A 19,874-nucleotide genomic window follows, 5' to 3' on the forward strand; every position below is an offset into this window, starting at 1 on the left:
AAGGAAATGATAGAAGCTACAGATATTCAGAAACTGAAGTTTTCTTTTCTTGTTCTTTCTTCCATTTTTTTCTATGATTATTTAGTAACTCTAATATATCTTATCATTTTTAACACATAATATGTATAACGACTTTCTTTTTTAACATTGCTATAGGGATCTTAGTTATTTATACCTAAGGCTCAGGCTTTTATACTTTCAAGCCCCAGTTTATGAACAATGAGTGAGCAATGTTTTTAATAAACTTACTGTATTTCACCTTGCTTTGCCATGTCTTAGCAAAATGGCAGGTAGTGCTGCCCCTTGATGTTTTTGACATTAGGCTAAGCTGAACTTCTAGGAGTGCATGATCTCAGTGTAAGTGCCTCTGTGTCAGCTGATTGGACTCCAGGAAGCTGATATATTGTGAAATATTTATTGAAACAATATTGGGAAAGGGGTAGAAATGAGTGTGCTTTCCATGGCCCAAGACTCCAAACCTAGAATTTAAAAAATGTCATGAGCAAGCCAGGGCTTACATTAATTAGCAGATAGTTGACCTAAGTTCACTTGGGCAAGTTGCAGAATTGTCAGAAGCCTTGGACATGAGCCGGAGATAGATAAGCAATGTCACAGGCTCTTCTGGAGCCAGTGAGGTAACTAATCCCTCCCTAGGATCATTCTAATTTTTCCAAACTGAAGGAGCCAAGGACCTGACATAAATCTTTTAAAATGTTTACAACCTTTAATCCAAGTGTGATTCCCCATGAGCATCCTCTGTCTCACACCCTGGAATCCAATGGCAATTTCCAAGAAAATGTATTAACATGAAACTCCAAAACATAAAAAAAAAATAATTATATGTATCAAAGAAGAAAACAAACACAAGGTCATTTAAGTGCCATAGTTTGTTCAGATAATTCCATAATAAGATTGCAAAAAGAATCAGATTTTTGCTGTCAGTGACAGGGTGACCTACTCTTGCCACGGATTAAAGAAAAAATGTTAGTTGAAGAGATTTCAGATTCCAGAAATACGAAATAACATAGTTTTCCCTATTTGTCCTGCTCAGTACAACTAAAAGACTATAGAAATTCTGTATAAAATTTACCTAAAAAGACTCTGAAAAGTGAAGAAAAGAAATAAAGGATATATAAAAACCTCAAGACCAACCAAGAGAAAAACATAGTGGATTTTCTTTTAATCCGAGCACTCTTAAGTATGTTGCTACATGAGAAACAACCCAGAGATACCAACTAGTACAGACAAAATTTTGTTTTAAATTGCCATTGGAAGACTCTAGCCAAAGGATTAGGAAAGGGATAGCATAAAAAAGAGAGATGTTTTTAAATGACATGTTTTCTCTCTAAGCCAAATGCCATAGAAAAGACTATGGCCCCAATTCCATTGAGCCACGCTGTAGTGAGGTACCCAAGTCTCTAGCCAGGCTGGTATATGGGAATATCAATCTGGGAATCTCTGGCTTACAAGGCCAATTCTGGAAATCTGGGGATTTAATTATTGTCAGATAGAACCAACTGTCTTCCTGTGGTATCAACTGAGATCACAAGGAAAGCCTAGACTTCCACGCCTACTGAGCTATGATGATAACTCCCTTCATCCCCTGCAGGAGCAGTCTCAGAGATGGCTTAATGATGAGTCAGGACTTGCATCACAGTCCAGTGATATGAAGGGCATCCCTCTCCCAACCACTCACAAGCACTAGAATGTCACTGGAGGTCACATGGTCAGCAGTAATGAAGCTTTAGTACTAATTCCAGCCAAAGATACCCCTCGTGGTTTTAAGATATTTTCTTTACCTTTGCCAATATTGATAAAAAGTATGAGTAAATGCAAGAAACTCTCCTCCTCTTGAATTCTCTCAATGATGTTTGACATTGTAGCAAAAATTATACTACTTGAAATCATTCTAAATATATAGCAATGGTTCTAAGAATATAATTATCTTAATTTGAAAATTAAGACAATTATAAAATAAATAAGGGAAGGTAAAGCTATGTAAATAGAAATTAGGTTTCTACATATCAGTTAAATTGATAAAATTATAAAACCAGTAAACTATAATAAGTTATGTATATATAATATAATGTCTACAGAAACTACTAACAAAAGCTATACACGGATATACTCTAACACTATATAAAACAAAATAGAATTTTTAAAACTCTCCAAAAAACACAGGAAAGTAGAGAAAAATAGAGAATTTTTTAAAATCCAGAAAACAAAAATAAACAGGCATTTAAGCCTAACACATTTATTACATTAAATGCAAATTTGCTAAATAGACCAATTAAAAGGCAAAAATTGAAAGCATGAATTAAAAAATGTGACCCAACTAATTGTCGTCCACAAGAAATTTACCTCAAAAATAATTACATAAGCAGGTTAAAAGCAAAAGAATAGGAAAAGTTATACCACAAAGACATTTATAGAGAAAAGGCAAGATTTGCTATGTTAATATCAGGTAGACTTCAGAGCAAAGAAAGTTATCAGAGATAGAGAATAATATTATATAATGGTAGAAGGGTGAAACCAACAGAACACATAGCATACTAAATATGTATGTACCAAATACCAGAGCTACAAAATATATAAAGCAAAAACAGATAGGACTGGAGGGAGAAACCATCAAATGCAAAATTATTGTTGAAAACGCTGACACCTTTACTGAGCACCTTCCATGTGTAAGGCACTCTGCCTGGCATTGTGAATGCAGTATTTAAAAGAAAACACAGCTCTGACGGTCATGAAACTCACGGTATATTAGGGAAGACAAATGTTTCTTGATTACAAAATCATTTAATTTGTCAGTATGATAAATGAGAATCTCAAAAACACTAAAAGTTTAATCTCTCTCCTTTAAAATGACCTATTTTAATATTAACAATAAGTAGATAAATATGTAACTCCCAAGCTGTATAGTTTAATAGAATCTGTTTTCTTGTTTCATTGTCCAGAGATAATAATAAAATTCATGTTGTCCCAATGTAGACTGAATATACTACTGCCAGATGAAATATACCACACAGTAAAAAAAAAAAAAAAAAAAAAAAAAAAAGAAAAGAAAAGAAAAGAAAAGAATACTCTGGATGGTTCTAATTTCTTTGCTTCTTCCACTAATGCAATTCACACTGATTAGATAGCTGCCATTCTCTTTCTCTACAGTGTCACCTCAGAGGCTGATGGGAACTCAGAGGATAAGATAAACATATTACAAATGCGTGAAGGAATGGGTTGGTGAAGGCAAGACTTACCCCAAAGTGGTAGAAACCATCAAGACAAAACAGATGAGTTGACTTACCACAGTATAGATCTGATGCTTTCGTCTTTTAGCCAGGTCAATTATGTTTACTCCATTGTAGTAAAGATTTTCGATGCATCCATGGAAGTTTTTCTTTAAAAAGGTCCCAGGTTTTCCTGGTACTGGAATTCCTCCAAAACTAAGCTTTTGGGGTAAAAATAAAAACAAACTCTTAGTTATAAGGTCTGAAAGATTATGAAAGGAAAGTAAACACGTGCGTTTTTGGTAGATTCAATTGTACACATGAGCCAAGTAGCTCAAATAATTATAGATGCCACTTGATTACACATTTAAAAGGATACTGATTAGCCCATGTAAAAATAACTGTAATTGCTTGCTTCTTAAGGGCCTATTTTACAAAACCATTTTCACTTCCTTTCTGAACTTTTTAATACTAAATAAAACAATAATTTACAGAAAGAGGGAAAAAGGAAAAGAAAATCAGCATCTTTATAGTTATCTCTTATGCAAGCATCTTAGAAGATATGGCCATACTGAAGCCAGGAGACAAGCAAAACATACCTCTATTCAGCTACAGAAGAACCTAGTTTAAAAACCTACATTGTATGCAAAAAGCCTTACACATAAGATTGTCCACAATTGTCATCCACAATGATAAAAACAGAAAATATTTCAAATGTGCTATACAGTTTTGTAAAGCAAGTCATTAAAAATCAGTATGTTGAAAGTTCACTTGTCAGTAATAACGCTTATTAAACACTTATAGTATAATGGGAAGTGAATATAATGTTAATTTAAAAATGCAAGAGTTATAATTGAGTATAAAGTCTGATGTAAGCAACAAGAAGCTGAGCATATGGCATAGGCTGGAAGGAAATACACTGAAATGTTATTATTAGGTTGGTGCACTAAAAGTAATGGCAAAAACCACAATTACTTTTGCACCAACCTAATATAATAGTGGTTCACTTTGGAAAGGATATGAGATACTATGTTTTTTTTTTAACCACTTTTATTTCTAATTAATATTGACACAAATTACCTTTTTAATATATATATATTATTTAAAGCAAAGTGGCCTGTTATGAGTATTTTTTCTATATGAAAAAGAATCAAGATAATTTCTATTATCTGGTTTACTCCAATATCATTTAATGAGAAACCCAGTCTTTTTCATCGCTTTAAATATCACTGTCAGCATGTACTGCAACTATATCTATATTTGGATACTTCTCTGTCTTTCTCTATGTCACTGTCTCTTTTTTATCTGTCTCTCCCTTAATGTTTCAGGAGGATGTGGTCTCCCAATCAGAATGTTTTCTTATATGAATAGCTACTGATATGCTAAAGGCTGTTTCTAGATTTTTTTTACAAGCTTCACACTAGTAAAAAAAAAAAAAAAAGTTTTTTAATGCAGTGTAATAGCTGAAGAGGATTATTTATCTTGTTGCCCACTTTTACTTACAACTACTTTAATTTTTAAAGAGAATTATTTGATATTTTATTTATTTAATTTTAAAGTTTAATTACAGGATAATTTTATTTTACTAGCTTGTTGGAATTTTTATTGATAATTTATTATTTACATTAAAACATTCAGTTGGAGAAGAATGGATTTTTAAAAATATTTTATTTTTGTTTCCAAGAATAATGCTAATAAAATCCTTCCACTAAAGTTATTATTTTCTTTCTCTAGTTTACATAGTCATCATTAAATTAATTTTTATGAATTTCATTATTTAAAAAAATTCCATTGCATATAAATTGTTTTAATTAATTAAACATTAATGTAAATGCTATGTCAATCTTATTGCTTTTGGTATATTTTCTTTATCCAGAAACTTGTCCAGATTTTTATATGAAATAATATACTTTTTAGTTTTTTATTTTAATTTGTGAAGAAGATACAGGCAATACCTTGTTTTATTGTACTTTGCTTTGTTGTACTTCACAGATTTTGTGGTTTTCATAAATGGCAGGTTTGTGCCAGCCCTGTGGCAAGCAACTCTATCGGTGCTATTTTTCCAACAGTGTGCGCTCACTTTGTGTCTTTGTGTTAGTTTTTTTTTTTAGCAATAAGATATTTTTAAATTGAGGTGTATATATATTAAATACAATGCTATTATAGCACACTTAATAGACTATAATGTAGTTTAAACATAGCTTTTTCATGTACTATGGCACCAAAAACTTTGAACAACTTGATTATTGCAATATTTGCATCATTGCATTGGTCTGGAACCAAATCCACAATATCTCCAAGGTATAATAGTAATCATATGATATGTATATATATTGCATATATAATTATATTATATTGATTTATTTATATCGATTTATTGAATAAGGTGACATATATGAATATATATATTCATATAGAATATATAAGGTGACATAGATATATCACCTTCTTCAATAAATTGATATCAAATCAATTTCTTACACATTTATTTCCTATTTTACTGTCTCAGTTAAAACTTCCTAATTTCTAATGAACTTCTATTTATAATTGTCACAGAAGGAACAAAATACCCAGAAATACAGCTAGCAAGGAAAGTGAAGGACCTCTTCAAGAAGAATTACAAACCACTGTTCAAAGAAATCAGCTAGAGCACAAATGGAAAAATATTCCATGCTCATGGATAGGAAGAATCAATACTGTGAAAATGGCCATACTGCCCAAAGCAATTTACAGATTAAATAATATTCCTACTCAACTACCACTGACGTTCTTCATGGAATTAGAAAAAACTCTTTGAAAATTCATATGAAACCAAAAAAGAGCTTGAGTAGCCAAGACAATCCAAAGTAAAAAGAACAAAGCTGGAGGCATCATACTAGGCTACTTCAAACTACACTGCAAGGCTAAAGTAACCAAAACAGCATGGTACTGGTATAAAAACAAACACATAGAGTAATGGAACCATAATACAGAGAGCCCAGAAATAAGGCCACACACCCATGACCATCTGATCTTTGACAAACCTGACAAAAATAAGCAATAGAAAAAGGGTTCCCTATTTAATAAAGGGTGCTGGGATAACTGGCTAGCCATTTACAGAATATTGAAATGGGACCTGTTCCTTACACCATATACAAAAATCAACTCAAGATGGATTAAAGACTTAAATGTAAAACTCCAAACTATGAAAATTGTGGAAGAAAGCCTAGGTAATACCATTCAGGACATAGGCACAGGCAAAGACTTCACGATGAAGATGCCAAAAGCAATTACAACTAAAGGCAAATGGGATCTAATTAAACTAAAGAGTGTCTGCATGACAAAAGAAACTCTCATCAGAGTGAACAGACAACCAACAGATTGGGAGAAAAATTTTGCAATCTATCCATCAGACAAAGGCCTAAAACCCAACATCTACAAGGAACTTAAATAAATTTACAAGAAAAAAAACAAGTAATCCCATAAAAAAGGAGGGGCACAAAGGACATGAACAGGCAGTTCTCAAAAGAAGACACACATGCAACTAACATGTGAAAAAAAATCTCAGCACCACTGATCATTAGAGAAATCGAAATCAAAACCACAATGAGATACTATCTCACACTAGTCAGAATGGCTATTACTACAAAATCAACAACAGATACTGACACAGTTACGGAGAAAAAGAAATGCTTTCACACCGTTTATGGGAGTCTCAATTAGTTCAACTGTTATGAAAGACAGTGTGGCGATTCCTCAAAGACCTAGAGGCAGAAATACCATTTAAAACAGCAATTTAATTACTGGGTATGTACCCAAATGAATATAAATCATTCTCTGTCTCTCTCTCTCTCTCTCTCTTTTTTTTTTTTTTTTTTTTTTGAGACAGAGTTTTGCTCTTGTCACCCAGGCTGGAGTACAATGGCACACTCTGCTCACTGGTTCAAGCGATTCTCCTGTCTCAGCCTCCTGAGTAGCTGGGCTTACCGGCGCCTGCCACCACACCCAGCTAATTTTGGTATTTCTAGTAGAGACGGGATTTCACCATCTTGGCCAGGCTGGACTCTAACTCCTGATCTCTTGATCCACCCGCCTCGGCCTCCCAAAGTGCTGGGATTACAGGCGTGAGCCACCGTGCTCAGCCACTAAATCATTCTCTTAAAAAGACACATTCATACATATGTTCCTTTCAGCACTATTCACAATAGCAAACACATTAAATTAACCTAAATGCCCATCAATGATAGACTAAATAAAGAAAATGTGGTACGTATACCTCATGGAATACTATGCAGCCATAAAAAGGAATGAGATCATGTCCTTTGCAGGAGCATGGATGGAGTGAGAGGCCATTATCCTCAACTAATGCAGGAACTGAAAACCAAACACTGCATGTTCTCACTTATAAGTGGGAGCTGAATGATGAGAACACATGGACACTGAGAGGTGAACAACTCACAATGGGGCCCGTAGGGGCTTGGGAGGAGGGAGAGCATGAGGAAGAATAGCTAAAGGATACTGGGCTTAATACCTAGGAAATGGGATGTTCTGTGCAGCTAATCACTATGGCACATGTTTACTATGTGAGAAACCCACACATCCTGCACATGTACCCCTGAACTTAGAATAAAAGTTAAAAAAGAAATCCATTTTGGATTTGCAAATTTTTTTATATACATCAAATGTATAATGTAAAAATGCATGTTTAATTCAATATTTATTACTTTTACTTATTTATTATTATTTTAAATATTTAATGATAATGTTATTTTTGTTTTGGAAAATAAAAAAATTTCCTCAATTTCAAAACATTAATGCTCTACTTCACTTAGTTACGGTTTAAGAAAATATTGTTTTCAGGAAAATGTTAGTTTAAAAAAAAAGGAAAATGTTAGTTTTAAAAAAAGGGAAAATAAGCTGCAGTTTTTAAAATAGCAAAACAAGTTTCAGGGTAGAGAGTTTTTTCAGTCAGGTGGTATAGAGGGTACTGTATATATTTGAAAATTGTAGTTTCCTACTACACTGAGAGGAACAATCTCTCCTCTACTCTGGGTAGATTTTCAGAGGAATTTGGTTGAGACAAGAGTACAGTTATCCAGCAGCATGAGGCCTGCTCTCTGGTTCTCCCTGAGCGATTGAAACTAGATGAGAGTTGGGGTGATATGGACAGTGGTCACAAGGCAGATCTTGGAAAGCACAGAAAGCTACTTCCTCCTAGAAGAACCCATGGCTGTGATGGCTGCAAGCCTGTTAGAGCTGCCCCAAGTTCTGCATGACCCCAGAGCAAATCAGCTGGGGAGGAGATGACAGGTTAGCAAAAGCTGAGGAAGAGGAAATGCAGAAAGGTTTGAGGGGTTCCATAGTGACCTGGTCACTCTAGCACAGTGTGAGGCAGACTGCTGAGGGTCCCCTCCCAACCCATTCATACCCCAATGGGTTGAAGCTCTCAGTAAACGTGTTAAGGGCCTGTAGGTAGATTTGGAGGTCCGAGAGAGTCCAAGTGACTACCCCTTACACCCTTAAGCCAAGTGTGATGATTAATATTAAGTGCCTTCTTGACAGAAGGATGCAAAGTATTGTGTCTGGGTGTATCTGGATGTTTCTGGATATTGCCAGAAGAGATTAGTATTAGAGTCAGTGGACTAGGGGAAGACTCACCCTCCGAAAGATCCACCCCCATTGTGGTGGCACATCATCTAACCAACCATCAGAGCTGCTGGAAAAAGCAGACAGAAGAAGGTGGAAGAAGCTGACTTGCTGAGTTTTCCAGCCTTCATCTTTCTCCTGTGCCGGATGCTTCATGCACTTGAACATCACACTCTGAGTTATTTGCCTTTCAGACTCATGGATTTAGACCAGTGGTTTGCCAGGGGCTCATGGATCTGCTGCCACAGACCGAAGACTGCACTGTTGGCTTTCCTATTTTGACTTGGACTGAGTCACTACTAGCTTCCTTGCTCTTCAACTTGCAGACAACCTATCATGGGGCTTCACCATGTGATCATGTGAGTCAATTCTCCTTAATAAACTCCCTTTAACACATACGTATATTCTATTGGTTCTGTCCCTCTAGGGAACCCTGACTAATACACCAAGGCAGGTCCTATGGACAACAGCAATGAAAGCTGACATGAAAGTCTTGTGCCTCTGGACAGGTGGGACTCGTGAATGGCATGACTCCCTTGATGTTGCACAATGCATAAACCACCCCATTAGTGATCTGCCTAGGGCAGAAGAAAAAAGCACAGACAACATCACAGTGTAAATGTATACCCAATAATGCACCACATAAACATGAATTATTATTCATCATCAAGTTTAAATTTTTCTGCCTTTAGAAGCAGCAGAGTCTGATGAGCATATTTAATCCACTTAGGGATAAAACCAAAACCACTTTTATGTGCTTTTCAATATGAGTGTGAATTTTAAACCTGATTTAGATTTTTAGATCTTTTAAGTAGTTGAGAATTGGAGGTTATAATTCTACTAACAAATTATAGATTTAATCCATTGTCAGATAAATGTAACGGGAGAAATTTGCTTCATATAATGATGTTTTTCTTAAGTATTGATTATTCTGAATATTTTATAAGTAATTATAGGCTACACACCTCTTAATTATATATTAATAATTATATCATTCAGATCATTTGTTTTTATATTCTTGTCTGATTTACCACAACTTTGATAATAAAAATTAAAATCTTACTTAAACTGTTTCTCTCCATCAAGCCATCCTTATTAGAATCACCACGATGGAAGAATTGGGCTGGCGGAATTATTGTAACTATTCTTTGCAAAAATTGAATACTGATCATCTTTAAGCTATTCTCTTGCTTGGTTCTGCTGCCATCTGATCGGCTCCCTCCAATGTTCCCAACCTTGGCTTTTCCTCTTGGAAGTCTGCCCATTAGTTCATTCATCTGGCAGCATAACTGGTTAAACCAACACTCTTCTTCCTCATCCTGACTCTAGGGCCTCTGCATGTTGGAGCTGCAACACAGATACTCACATCAGGGCACTACTAACCAATTTCCACATAGTAACAATCAAAAGTCTTTTATGTTTGCATTTACTGAAATTTTATGTGCTATACACATAGGGTTAGCATAAGTGTTTTTACTTAGAGACCATAATGACTATTTTCCAACAGCCTCTTTTGATCTTAATGTTTACTTTCAAATGTACTAGCTTCTCCACTTCTACTTTCTTTCTGTATACATTTAATTAGTGTCTCTTTGTTCCCATTTCCAACCTATTTTTAATCATTTTTAATTTTCTTTCACTGATTTCATTTCTGAGGATGCTGAAGATCTGATTATGCCTTTCTATTCAGACTCTAGAATATTTCATTATTTGGCAGATGTGGATGATACCGAATGGAGATTATATTTCTGAGTGCATTGTCTGTATGAAGTGGCCCAGGACCTTTGGTATGTAAAAGACTTGGCTGGAAACCCAGCTTCCATTAGATAATGTGCTCATCCGTTGACTGGCAACTTAGTTGTTGTAGGCTTTCCAAACAAAATCTGCTTTATCTAACGAGTAATTTTCAGTTAATACTGAACAAAAACTTTTATCCTTTTAATTCTGTTACCAACTTTTAGAAATACTCGCAAAAGTTAATTATGTTTTTTTTTTAAAAAAAATTGATTTACTTAGTAGTTGTTGAACCCTTACTTTTTGTGAAGCATGATTCAAGGCCTTGTGGTGGAATTAAAGATAAATCACACACTGCATCTATCTAAAAATGTAGATTGATGGAAGTCAAAGTATGATAGGAACAATGCAAGCATACTAGGGACGAAAAACTACAGGAAACCATCAAATTTTAAGTCATAAATAAGATAAGCAAGATAAGTTGGCACCATGGGGTAGGATATTTGAATGTTAGGCTGAAAAGAATAGAGAGTTATTGAAGGGTTTTCAGCAGAAAAATCATCATCATCTTTAAAGGAAATTATTTTCGTGAAATAAACATGGAAAAATAAATAAATAGAGAGGGCAAATATTAGATCAAAGAGGCTTATTTCGACCTCATGTGAGATGTGATGGAAGCCTGAAAAACAGAGCCTAGTTATTGTAGGTAAAAGAGATCAATACCCTGAGCAAGCCCTCTCAGACAGCTTCCTGGAAAACTGATTTTTTTTTTTTTTTGGTCTCTTCTCAGATGGCAGCATCTTAATGATGCCTACCCTGATTGACATATCTAAAATTGCCATCTCATTTCCATCCAAGAACTCCTAAATTCATTATTACCTTGATCTATTTTTGTTCTTGTAGCATTTATTGTCTTCTTACTTACTGTATAATTCACTTACTTGTTGTGTTTATGCAAGCACTATGAGAGTAGGACTCTTTGTCTTTTTCATTGAGGTATTTCACTTACTTAAAGGAGTACCTGATACACAGTAGATGCTGAAATAAACATTTGCTGAATGTTTTGGAATACCTCCCTAAATTTTTTTTTCAAAAGCATAGATAATGTCATATTCATTTTTAAATATGTAATTCCAAGAGGTATGATTAAACCATTAATAGATTCAACAGATAGTTATTAAATTGGATTTTAAAAAGAGCACTGGTAATTTTCTTCCAAATCTGCTTTTGCCTTGCTGTCTTTTTTTGGCAATTCGGTCTCTTTCTTTTCTTACTTTACTTGCTTGGTCTTGGCATATTGAATGGTATGCGTTTCATTGATCTTGGTGGTCAACAAAGCCAGGTATTAGATTGCAAAGTTTCACTCACAGTCTCAGTGTCATGGACAATATGGTCCCTCTGGTAACTTGCTGGATTAGTTATTGTCACAGGTGGGTTCAAACGGGATGAATTTCAGGAGAAAGCCTGCTTTGATCTAAAGGCATGAGGTCCCAGAATCTGCCACTTTCTTTTTCTTTGATCTTTTTTTTTTTTTTGGTCTGGTATTTGCCTGCCTCTTTTTCAATCTTTGATGTTGCTTCCACGGCAATGAATCCATTACTCCCTTGTTGGCTTTCTCTCTGGCCCTGTTTAAATTTGTAGTCTTCCTGTTCTGAAGATCCCACTTTGTATCTGACTTGAATATCTGATATTTTTGAAGTTTCTCATTTGTAAATGTTTGTCTCACTTTTGCTCTGACAGTCCACTTCTTAAAGAAAGAGGTATAAAAAAGGATTCAAACTGCTGTCTTCTTTTTCAGCTTTTAAGACTTAACACTGGCTGGGTGTTTGCCAAGTCATGTGGAAAGTTCATGGCTCTTCATAAGGAAAAGCCCATTATCAGCCTTTGGGGTACTAGTCAAAGGTTGATGAATTTCTGTTATTGCAAATGAGGGCAGAAATCCCAATTTCCTGGTGAAATTTCTTGGTTGTTAAAAATTAGCCTGAATTCTAGGTGTTAAAACAAGAAAGAAAAACAGCATACAGGCATATTTGGACAATGGCTTTCCAAATCTTGCCCAGGGTCATTTTGTAACTTCTGTTCTACTGTTTGATTGGACGAATGACTCTGTCCCATCTTTGGGGACTAAAATGTATATCATTATATACATTTTAGTACTCAAGCAAAGAGTTTGGTGGAAATCTCCCCTTCACGTCCCCCTTATACCCACACCAGTGGGGCTCCCTGCCCTGAACTGGTATCCTAGAGGGTCCCTCTGTGGCCCTCTTCAGTCACATCCTGTGTCACAAGGGCAGGCACTTATAAGCCAAGGGAAGACGCTTACAGGAAGTTGCCACCACCTTCCAGACCATTATCTCCCTACACAACACCCAGTGTCCTGCCTCAATAGCTCTGAAACTCCCTCAAGGATCTTCATTGTTTTCTTCCCTCATCTGCCTTCCTGAGAGGTGGCCAAGGGGCAGCTCTCTGCAGTGTGGGCAGACCTTTAACCTGAAGGGTGTGGGCATGAAGGGACATCTATCTGTCAAGGGAGGGGAGTACAGCATATTTTATTCAATGGTTTCTTAGCCTGATTTGTAACTCTTTAAAAATTTAGATTCATGGTATGTGGTTCTTATTTGTACTTTTACCTCTGGCTTACAAACACTCTAGTGGGGCTTGGCTAATTTTATATAATTTTATTGAGGATTACAGTAATTTAGCCCAAATTTAACCCATCTCCACATGTCTTATTAGCTACTTCCACTAGAAGTAGCAGGCTAATTAAAACCTACTATCACCCCCCTAATAGCAGCTAATAGAAAACAAGATATATTACCATTTGCTCTTTTAGTTCATGTTAATAAAAACAATGTATTTTTGTATAATACTGGTATTAAAATATTCCCTCATCATATGCAAAACAATTAATTTACTTTTAACACATTTAAGAGAAGTCTTTATATCTTATTTCACTCACATAAAACTTGAAGAAATATAAAATTACTAAGCTCACAAATCACAATAATCTTAAATTTAAAACTAGAAGGGAAATGGCATCAAGTAATGTGGTTTCATGTCTTGTACACCGGCAGAGCCCAGGCTGTGCTAGAATCTCCAGACATTGATTCTCCCTTCTCAGAGGGAGCACCTGCTCCACAGATAAACCTCTGGTCAATGGCAACACAGGCCTGGGCTCAAATCCTGTTTCTTTTCCTTGGTGGCTATTGGAGAATAGGGACTAGGGACTTCTTCAACCTCTCTGTGTTTCCGGTTTTATATTTATGATATAGGGAGATAATAGCCTTTCTCACAGGGCTGTTTTGGGAGGTTAAACAAAATTTTTAAATGCCATACATAATAGTAACTTTTTATTTTATTTTTTCTTTCTTATTTTCCCTTTCCATCTACTTGTTGCTTTTTTCTTTATTTTATTTTTCAGTTTATTTTCCTCCATGCAGGCCTTCAACTTTAACCCTGCAACTGAATTTCCAAAGAAAACAAAGTATCGATAATTATACAATCATATGATCACCAAGTAAATAGTTTTATTATGTCTGGCCAGTTTTCAAATCAGGTCTGAGTTATTAGAGAGGTGTCTATTAGGCAATCTGAAGCGAAAGTAAGGAAGGCAGCAAGGGGTGGCCTCTGAGCATGGGGAACCTACTAGGAACTTCTTAAGAGAAAGGTAGAATGCAGATTAATATCATTTACAACTTACAGAAATAAAATTCATCCGATTACTCAACAACTTTTTACTGAGTGAATTTTATGTGTCAGGCATGATGCTATAGATATAAATGAAAGTAAACAAGAAAATCGGACCTTGATGATGAGCTTATATTCTATGGCTGGACTGGAGAAGATGAAAATGACAATTTACAAGATAAGTGGATTTAATAATATAACTTAATAAAGTAATAAGTGTTTTTCAAAGAAAACTATGAATCAAAATAAATCAGTGCATGCAACTTCAAAGCAAATATAAGAACTGTCTTTTAAATGATATATTCTTTCTAATGCCTCAGTTTCTCCTTAAAGTACTTTTCTGGATGAAGTACAACATTCAGAAAGTTTAAAGAGAGTATGCAGTTAAAAGTGAGGCTTTCTTTTTTTACTACTCTCTGAGAGTCTATCTTATCTCCTGATTTAGTATCTTTTAAGAAATGTCTATGCCTATATATACTTTCACATTAATATGTTCTCTTCTATTTTTTAAGCACAAAAACTGTTTACATTCCATTCCACATTGATTTTTCTTTTCCTCTAACAATTTACATTGGCAATGATTCTGTATCAGAACATATAGGATTGCCTCGTTCTTTTTAATGAGTGCATTATACTTTCATAGGGGTTTGTCAGGTACTCATACACAAGGTGAGTCCAAGACCAAACCCTGATCAATAGACTGGTAAAGATAAAAGAATCACTTACATTCAGTTTTTTATTTGCACAAACTGCTAAGCAAAGAATAGCCAAGCACTGTAGCTGTGCATACCAGGAAGGATGACATCTAAACAAAATGGGATAGATGATCACAACATGAGCTGTGGGAATTCCCATTGCTAATAACTTAATTCTTTTTCTACTTCTTAAAGAGTAGTTTTGCTCTTGTTGCCCAAACTGCAGTGTAGTGGTTCGATCTCGGCTCACTGCAACCTCCAGCTCCCAGGTTCAAGCCATTCACCTGCCTCAGTCCTCAGCTTCCCTGTAGCTGGGATTACACGCGTGCACCAACATGCCCAGCTAATTTCTGGATTTTTAGTAGAGATGGGGTTTCATCATGTTGACCAGGCTGGTCCCAAATTCCTGACCTCAGGTGATCCACCTGCCTCAGCCTCCCAAAGTGCTGGGATTACAGGTATGAACCATCACACCCAAGAACACAATTCTTAACTGAGCTAAACCATTTTGTCTGATGCAGCTGTATTCTGAGACGAGAGGGCAGAAAACCTTACCCATCACAATCTGAGAGATGATGAGAAATATGGTGGCCTCCCACAGAGATAGGGAGGCAAGCGAAATAAGTTCTCGGAGTAGCTGTTCCTTGGCCCTCAGCTTCTCACATTCTGAGGTGTCCTGCCAAGACTCAGTTCAACTGCAATGCAAGCCTGTGGCTGAGTGGACTCTGGGTACCTGCAAGGCCACTGGAGCACTGTGGCAAAGCTGTTCCCATACAGGGCTGGCAAAGATTTTTAATCAAACACCTTTTTATAAATTTGTGGATAATTTCAAATATTTTATTATTCCTAGCATATATTCAATTGCACACATTTGCTAATAATTATAGAACTAACTGCTAGAAGCAGAATTATTGGGTTAAAAAGCATTTGTTTCCAGTTTTGAATAACAGCATCCTTTCTTGGATATGCTATTAATTACATGCCATCAACAGCGTAGAAAAAGAGGTTTGTATATTCTTCCATGTCAGCATGGTATTTTGTAAGTGTTGGTCTTTACAATATAAGTTAAAAGTATTTTAGTGTAGATTAGCATTTCTTTTTTTATTAGTGAGGCTGAGCATCTTTTCATACATATGAACGCTCTATGTATTTTTCATATGTTCTCACTCCTTACCTACCTTTTCATTGTTATCTGTTTTTTATAAAAATGTAGAAACTTTCAACTTTTTAATAAAAATATGATTTTTAAATTTTATGTTTTTTTTTTACTTAATTTTTGAAATTTCCATAGGTTATTGTGGAACAGGTGGTGTTTAGTTACGTGAGTAAGTTCTTTGGTGGTGATTTGTGAGATTTTGATGCACACATCACCTCAGCAGTATACACTGTTACCTAATTTGTGGTCTTTTATCTCTTACTCCCTTCCCACCCTTTCCCCCTGAGCCCCCAAAGTCCATTGTGTCTTTCCCATGCCTTTGCGTCCTCACAGCTTAGCAACCACATACAAGTGAGATCACACGATGTTTGGTTTTCCATTCCTGAATTACTTCACTTAGAATAATAGTTTCTAATCTCATTCAGGTCACTGTATGACTTTAATTCATTCCTTTTTATGGCTGAGTAGTATTCCATCATATATATATATATATATATATATATATATATATATATATATACACACACACACACACACACATACACACACACATATATATACACATACACACAAACATATATATACACACATATAATACATATGTATGCACATATACATTTGTATATGTATATGATGTAATACTACTCAGCTATAAAAAGGAATGAATTAATGTACACACACACACACACACACACACACACACACACATATGTGCCATAGTTTCTTTATCCACTCATTGATTGATGGGTGTTTGCATTGGTTCCACATTTTTGCAATTTCAAACTGTTCTGCTATAAACATGTGTGTGACTTTTTTTCATCTAAGTAGATACCCAGTAGTGAGATTGCTGGATCAAACAGTAATTCTAATTTTAGTTATTTAAGGAATCTCCACATTGTTTTCCATAGTGATAGTGCTAGTTTACATTCCCACCACCAGTGTAGAAGTGTTCTCTATTCACCACATCCATGCCAACATCTGTTTTTTAAAAAATATTTTGATTACGGTCATTCTTGTAGGAGTAAGTCGGTATCGCATGGTGGTTTTGATTTCCATTTCCCTGATGATTAGTGATGTTGAGCATTTTTTCATATGTTTGTTGTCCATTTGTATATCTTCCTTTGAGAATTGTCTATTTATGTCCTTAGCACACTTTTTGACGGATTTTTTTTCCTTGCAAATTTGTTTGAGTTTGTTATAGATTCCGAATATTAGTCTTTTGTCAGATGTATAGATTGTGAAGATTTTCTCCCACTCTGTGGGTTGTCTGTTTACCCTCATGACTGTTCTTTTGCTGTGCAAAAGCTCTTTATTTTAATTAAGTCCCAGCTATTTATGTTTGTTTTAATTACATTTGCTTTTGGGTTATTAGTCATGAAATCTTTGCTCAAGCCAATGTCTAGAAGAGTTTTCCAATGTTATCATCTAGAATTTTTATAGTTGTCAGATGTGACAAAGATTCTATAGATTGTGAAGATTTTCTCCCACTCTGTGGGTTGTCTGTTTACTCTGCTGACTGTTCCTTTTGCTGTGCAAAAGTTCTTTAGTTTAACTAAGTCTCAGATATTTGTCTTTGTTTTAATTACATTTACTTTTTGGTTATTGGTCATGAAATCTTTGCTTAAGCCAGTGTCTAGAAGGGTTTTTGTAATGCTATCTTCTAGGATTTTCGTAGTTTCAGGTCTTAGATTTAGGTCCTTGATACATCTTGAGTTGGTTTTTGTATATGGTGAGAGATGAAGATTGAGTTTGATTCTCCTACAGGAGGCTTGCCAATTATCCCAGCACCATTTGTTAAATAGGGTGACCTTTCTCCACTTTATGTTTTTGTTTGCTTTGTCAAATATCTGTTGGCTGTAAGTATTAAGGTTTTTTTTCCACTGGTCTATGTGCCTATTTTTCTGCTGGTACTATGCTGTTTTGGTGACTATGGCCTTATAGTATAGTTTGAAATCAGGTAATGTGATGCTTCCAGATTTGCTCTTTTTGCTTAGTTTCGCTTTGGCGATGTTGGCTCTTTTTTTAGTTCCATATGTATTTTAGAATTGTTTTTTCTAATTCTCTGAAGAATGATGGTGGTATTTTGATGAGGATTGTGTTGAATTTGTACTTTGCTTTTGGCAGTATGGTCATTTTCACAATATTGATTCTCCCCACTCATGAGCATGGGATGTGTTTCCATTTGTTTGTGTCACCTATGATTTCTTTCGGAAGTGTTTTGTAGCTTTTTTCTTGTAGAGGTGTTTCACCTCCTTGATTAGTGTATTCCTACTTATTTGATTTATTTCTTACAGCTATTGTAAAAGGGATTGAGTTCTTGATTTGATTCTCAGCTTGGTCACTGTTGATCTATAGAAGAGCTACATTGATTTTGTATCTGGAAACTTTGCTGAATTCTTTGTCAGTTCTAGGAGCTTCTGGGGGAGTCTGGGGTTTTCTAGGTAAACAATCATATCATCAGAAAACAGCTATAGTTTGACTTCCTTTTTACTGATTTGGATGCCCTTTCTTTTTTCCTCTTTTTGTATTGCTCTGACTAGGACTTCCAGTGCTATGTTGAAGAGGAGTGTTGAGAGTATGCATCCTTGTATTGTATAAATTCTCAGAGGGAATGCTTTCAACATTTCCTCATTCAGTATTATTTTGCCTGTGGGCTTGCCGTAGATGGCTTTTATTACATTGAAGTATGTCCCATACATGCCAATTTTGCTGAGAGTTTTAATCATAAAGGGATCTTGGATTTTGCCAAATGCTTTTTCTGCACCTTTTGAGATGATCATGTGATATTGGTTTTTGATTCTGTTTATGTGGTGTATAACATTTATTGACTTGAGTATGTTAAACCATTCCTGCATGAAAACCATCCCTGGTATGAAACCCATTTGCTCCTGGGGGGTTATCTTTTTGATATATTTTTAGATTTGGTCAGCTAATGTTAAGGATTTTTGCATCTGTGTTCATAAGTTATATTGGTTCATAGTTTTCTTTTTGGTTATCTCCTTTCCTGGTTTTGATATTAGGGTGATACTGGCTTGATAGAATGACTTAGGGAGGGTTTTCTCTTTCTCTGTCTTGTGGACTAGTGTAAATAGAATTGGTACCAATTCTTTGAATGTCTGGTAGAACTCTGCTGTGAATCTATCTGGTTCTGGACTTCTTTTGGTAATTTTTTTAACTACCATTTCAATCTCACTGCTTGTTATTGGTCTGTTCAGAGTGTTTAATTCTTTCTGATATAAGCTAGGAAGATTGTATTTTTCCAGGAATTTATTCATCTCCTCTAGGTTTTCTGGTTTATACACATAATGATGTTCATAGTAGTCTTTAATAATCTTTTGCATTTCTGTGGTGTGAGTTGTAATATCTCTCGTTATGTTTCTACTTGAGCTTATTTGAATTTTATCTATTCTTTTTCTGGTTAATCTTGCTAATGGTCGATAAATTTTATTTATCTTTTCAAAGAACAGTTTTTTTTGTTTGTTTGTTTCATTTGTCTTTTGTATTTTTTTGTTTGTTTCTATTTCATTTAGTTCTGCTCTGCTGGGTTTGAGTTGAGTTTGTTCTTGTTTCTCTAGTTCCTTGAGGTGTGACCTTAGATTGTTTGCTTGTGCTCTTTCAGACTTTTTGATGTAAGTGTTTATAGCTATGAACTTTCCCTTTAGCAACACTTTTGCTATACCCAGAGGTTTTGATAGATTGTGTCACTATTGTCATTCAGTTCAAAAAACCTTTTAAATTTCCGTATTGATTTTA

At 35.2% G+C, this 19,874-nt stretch overlaps 1 protein-coding gene across 2 annotated transcripts in view; it reads right to left on the reverse strand.

Moving 5' to 3' along the window:
• CNTNAP5 (contactin associated protein family member 5) overlaps positions 1-19,874 on the reverse strand; it is an 891,734-nt gene that overhangs the window by 456,586 nt on the left and 415,274 nt on the right. For both annotated transcript variants that reach the window (XM_010342190.3, XM_074399829.1), the window contains exon 7: positions 3,302-3,445. In XM_010342190.3, the coding sequence (XP_010340492.1) occupies positions 3,302-3,445 (144 nt within the window). The remainder of the gene's footprint in view (positions 1-3,301; positions 3,446-19,874) is intronic.

Source organism: Saimiri boliviensis, chromosome 5 (assembly GCF_048565385.1).
Source record: "Saimiri boliviensis isolate mSaiBol1 chromosome 5, mSaiBol1.pri, whole genome shotgun sequence".
Taxonomy (NCBI): Eukaryota; Metazoa; Chordata; class Mammalia; order Primates; family Cebidae; genus Saimiri; species Saimiri boliviensis.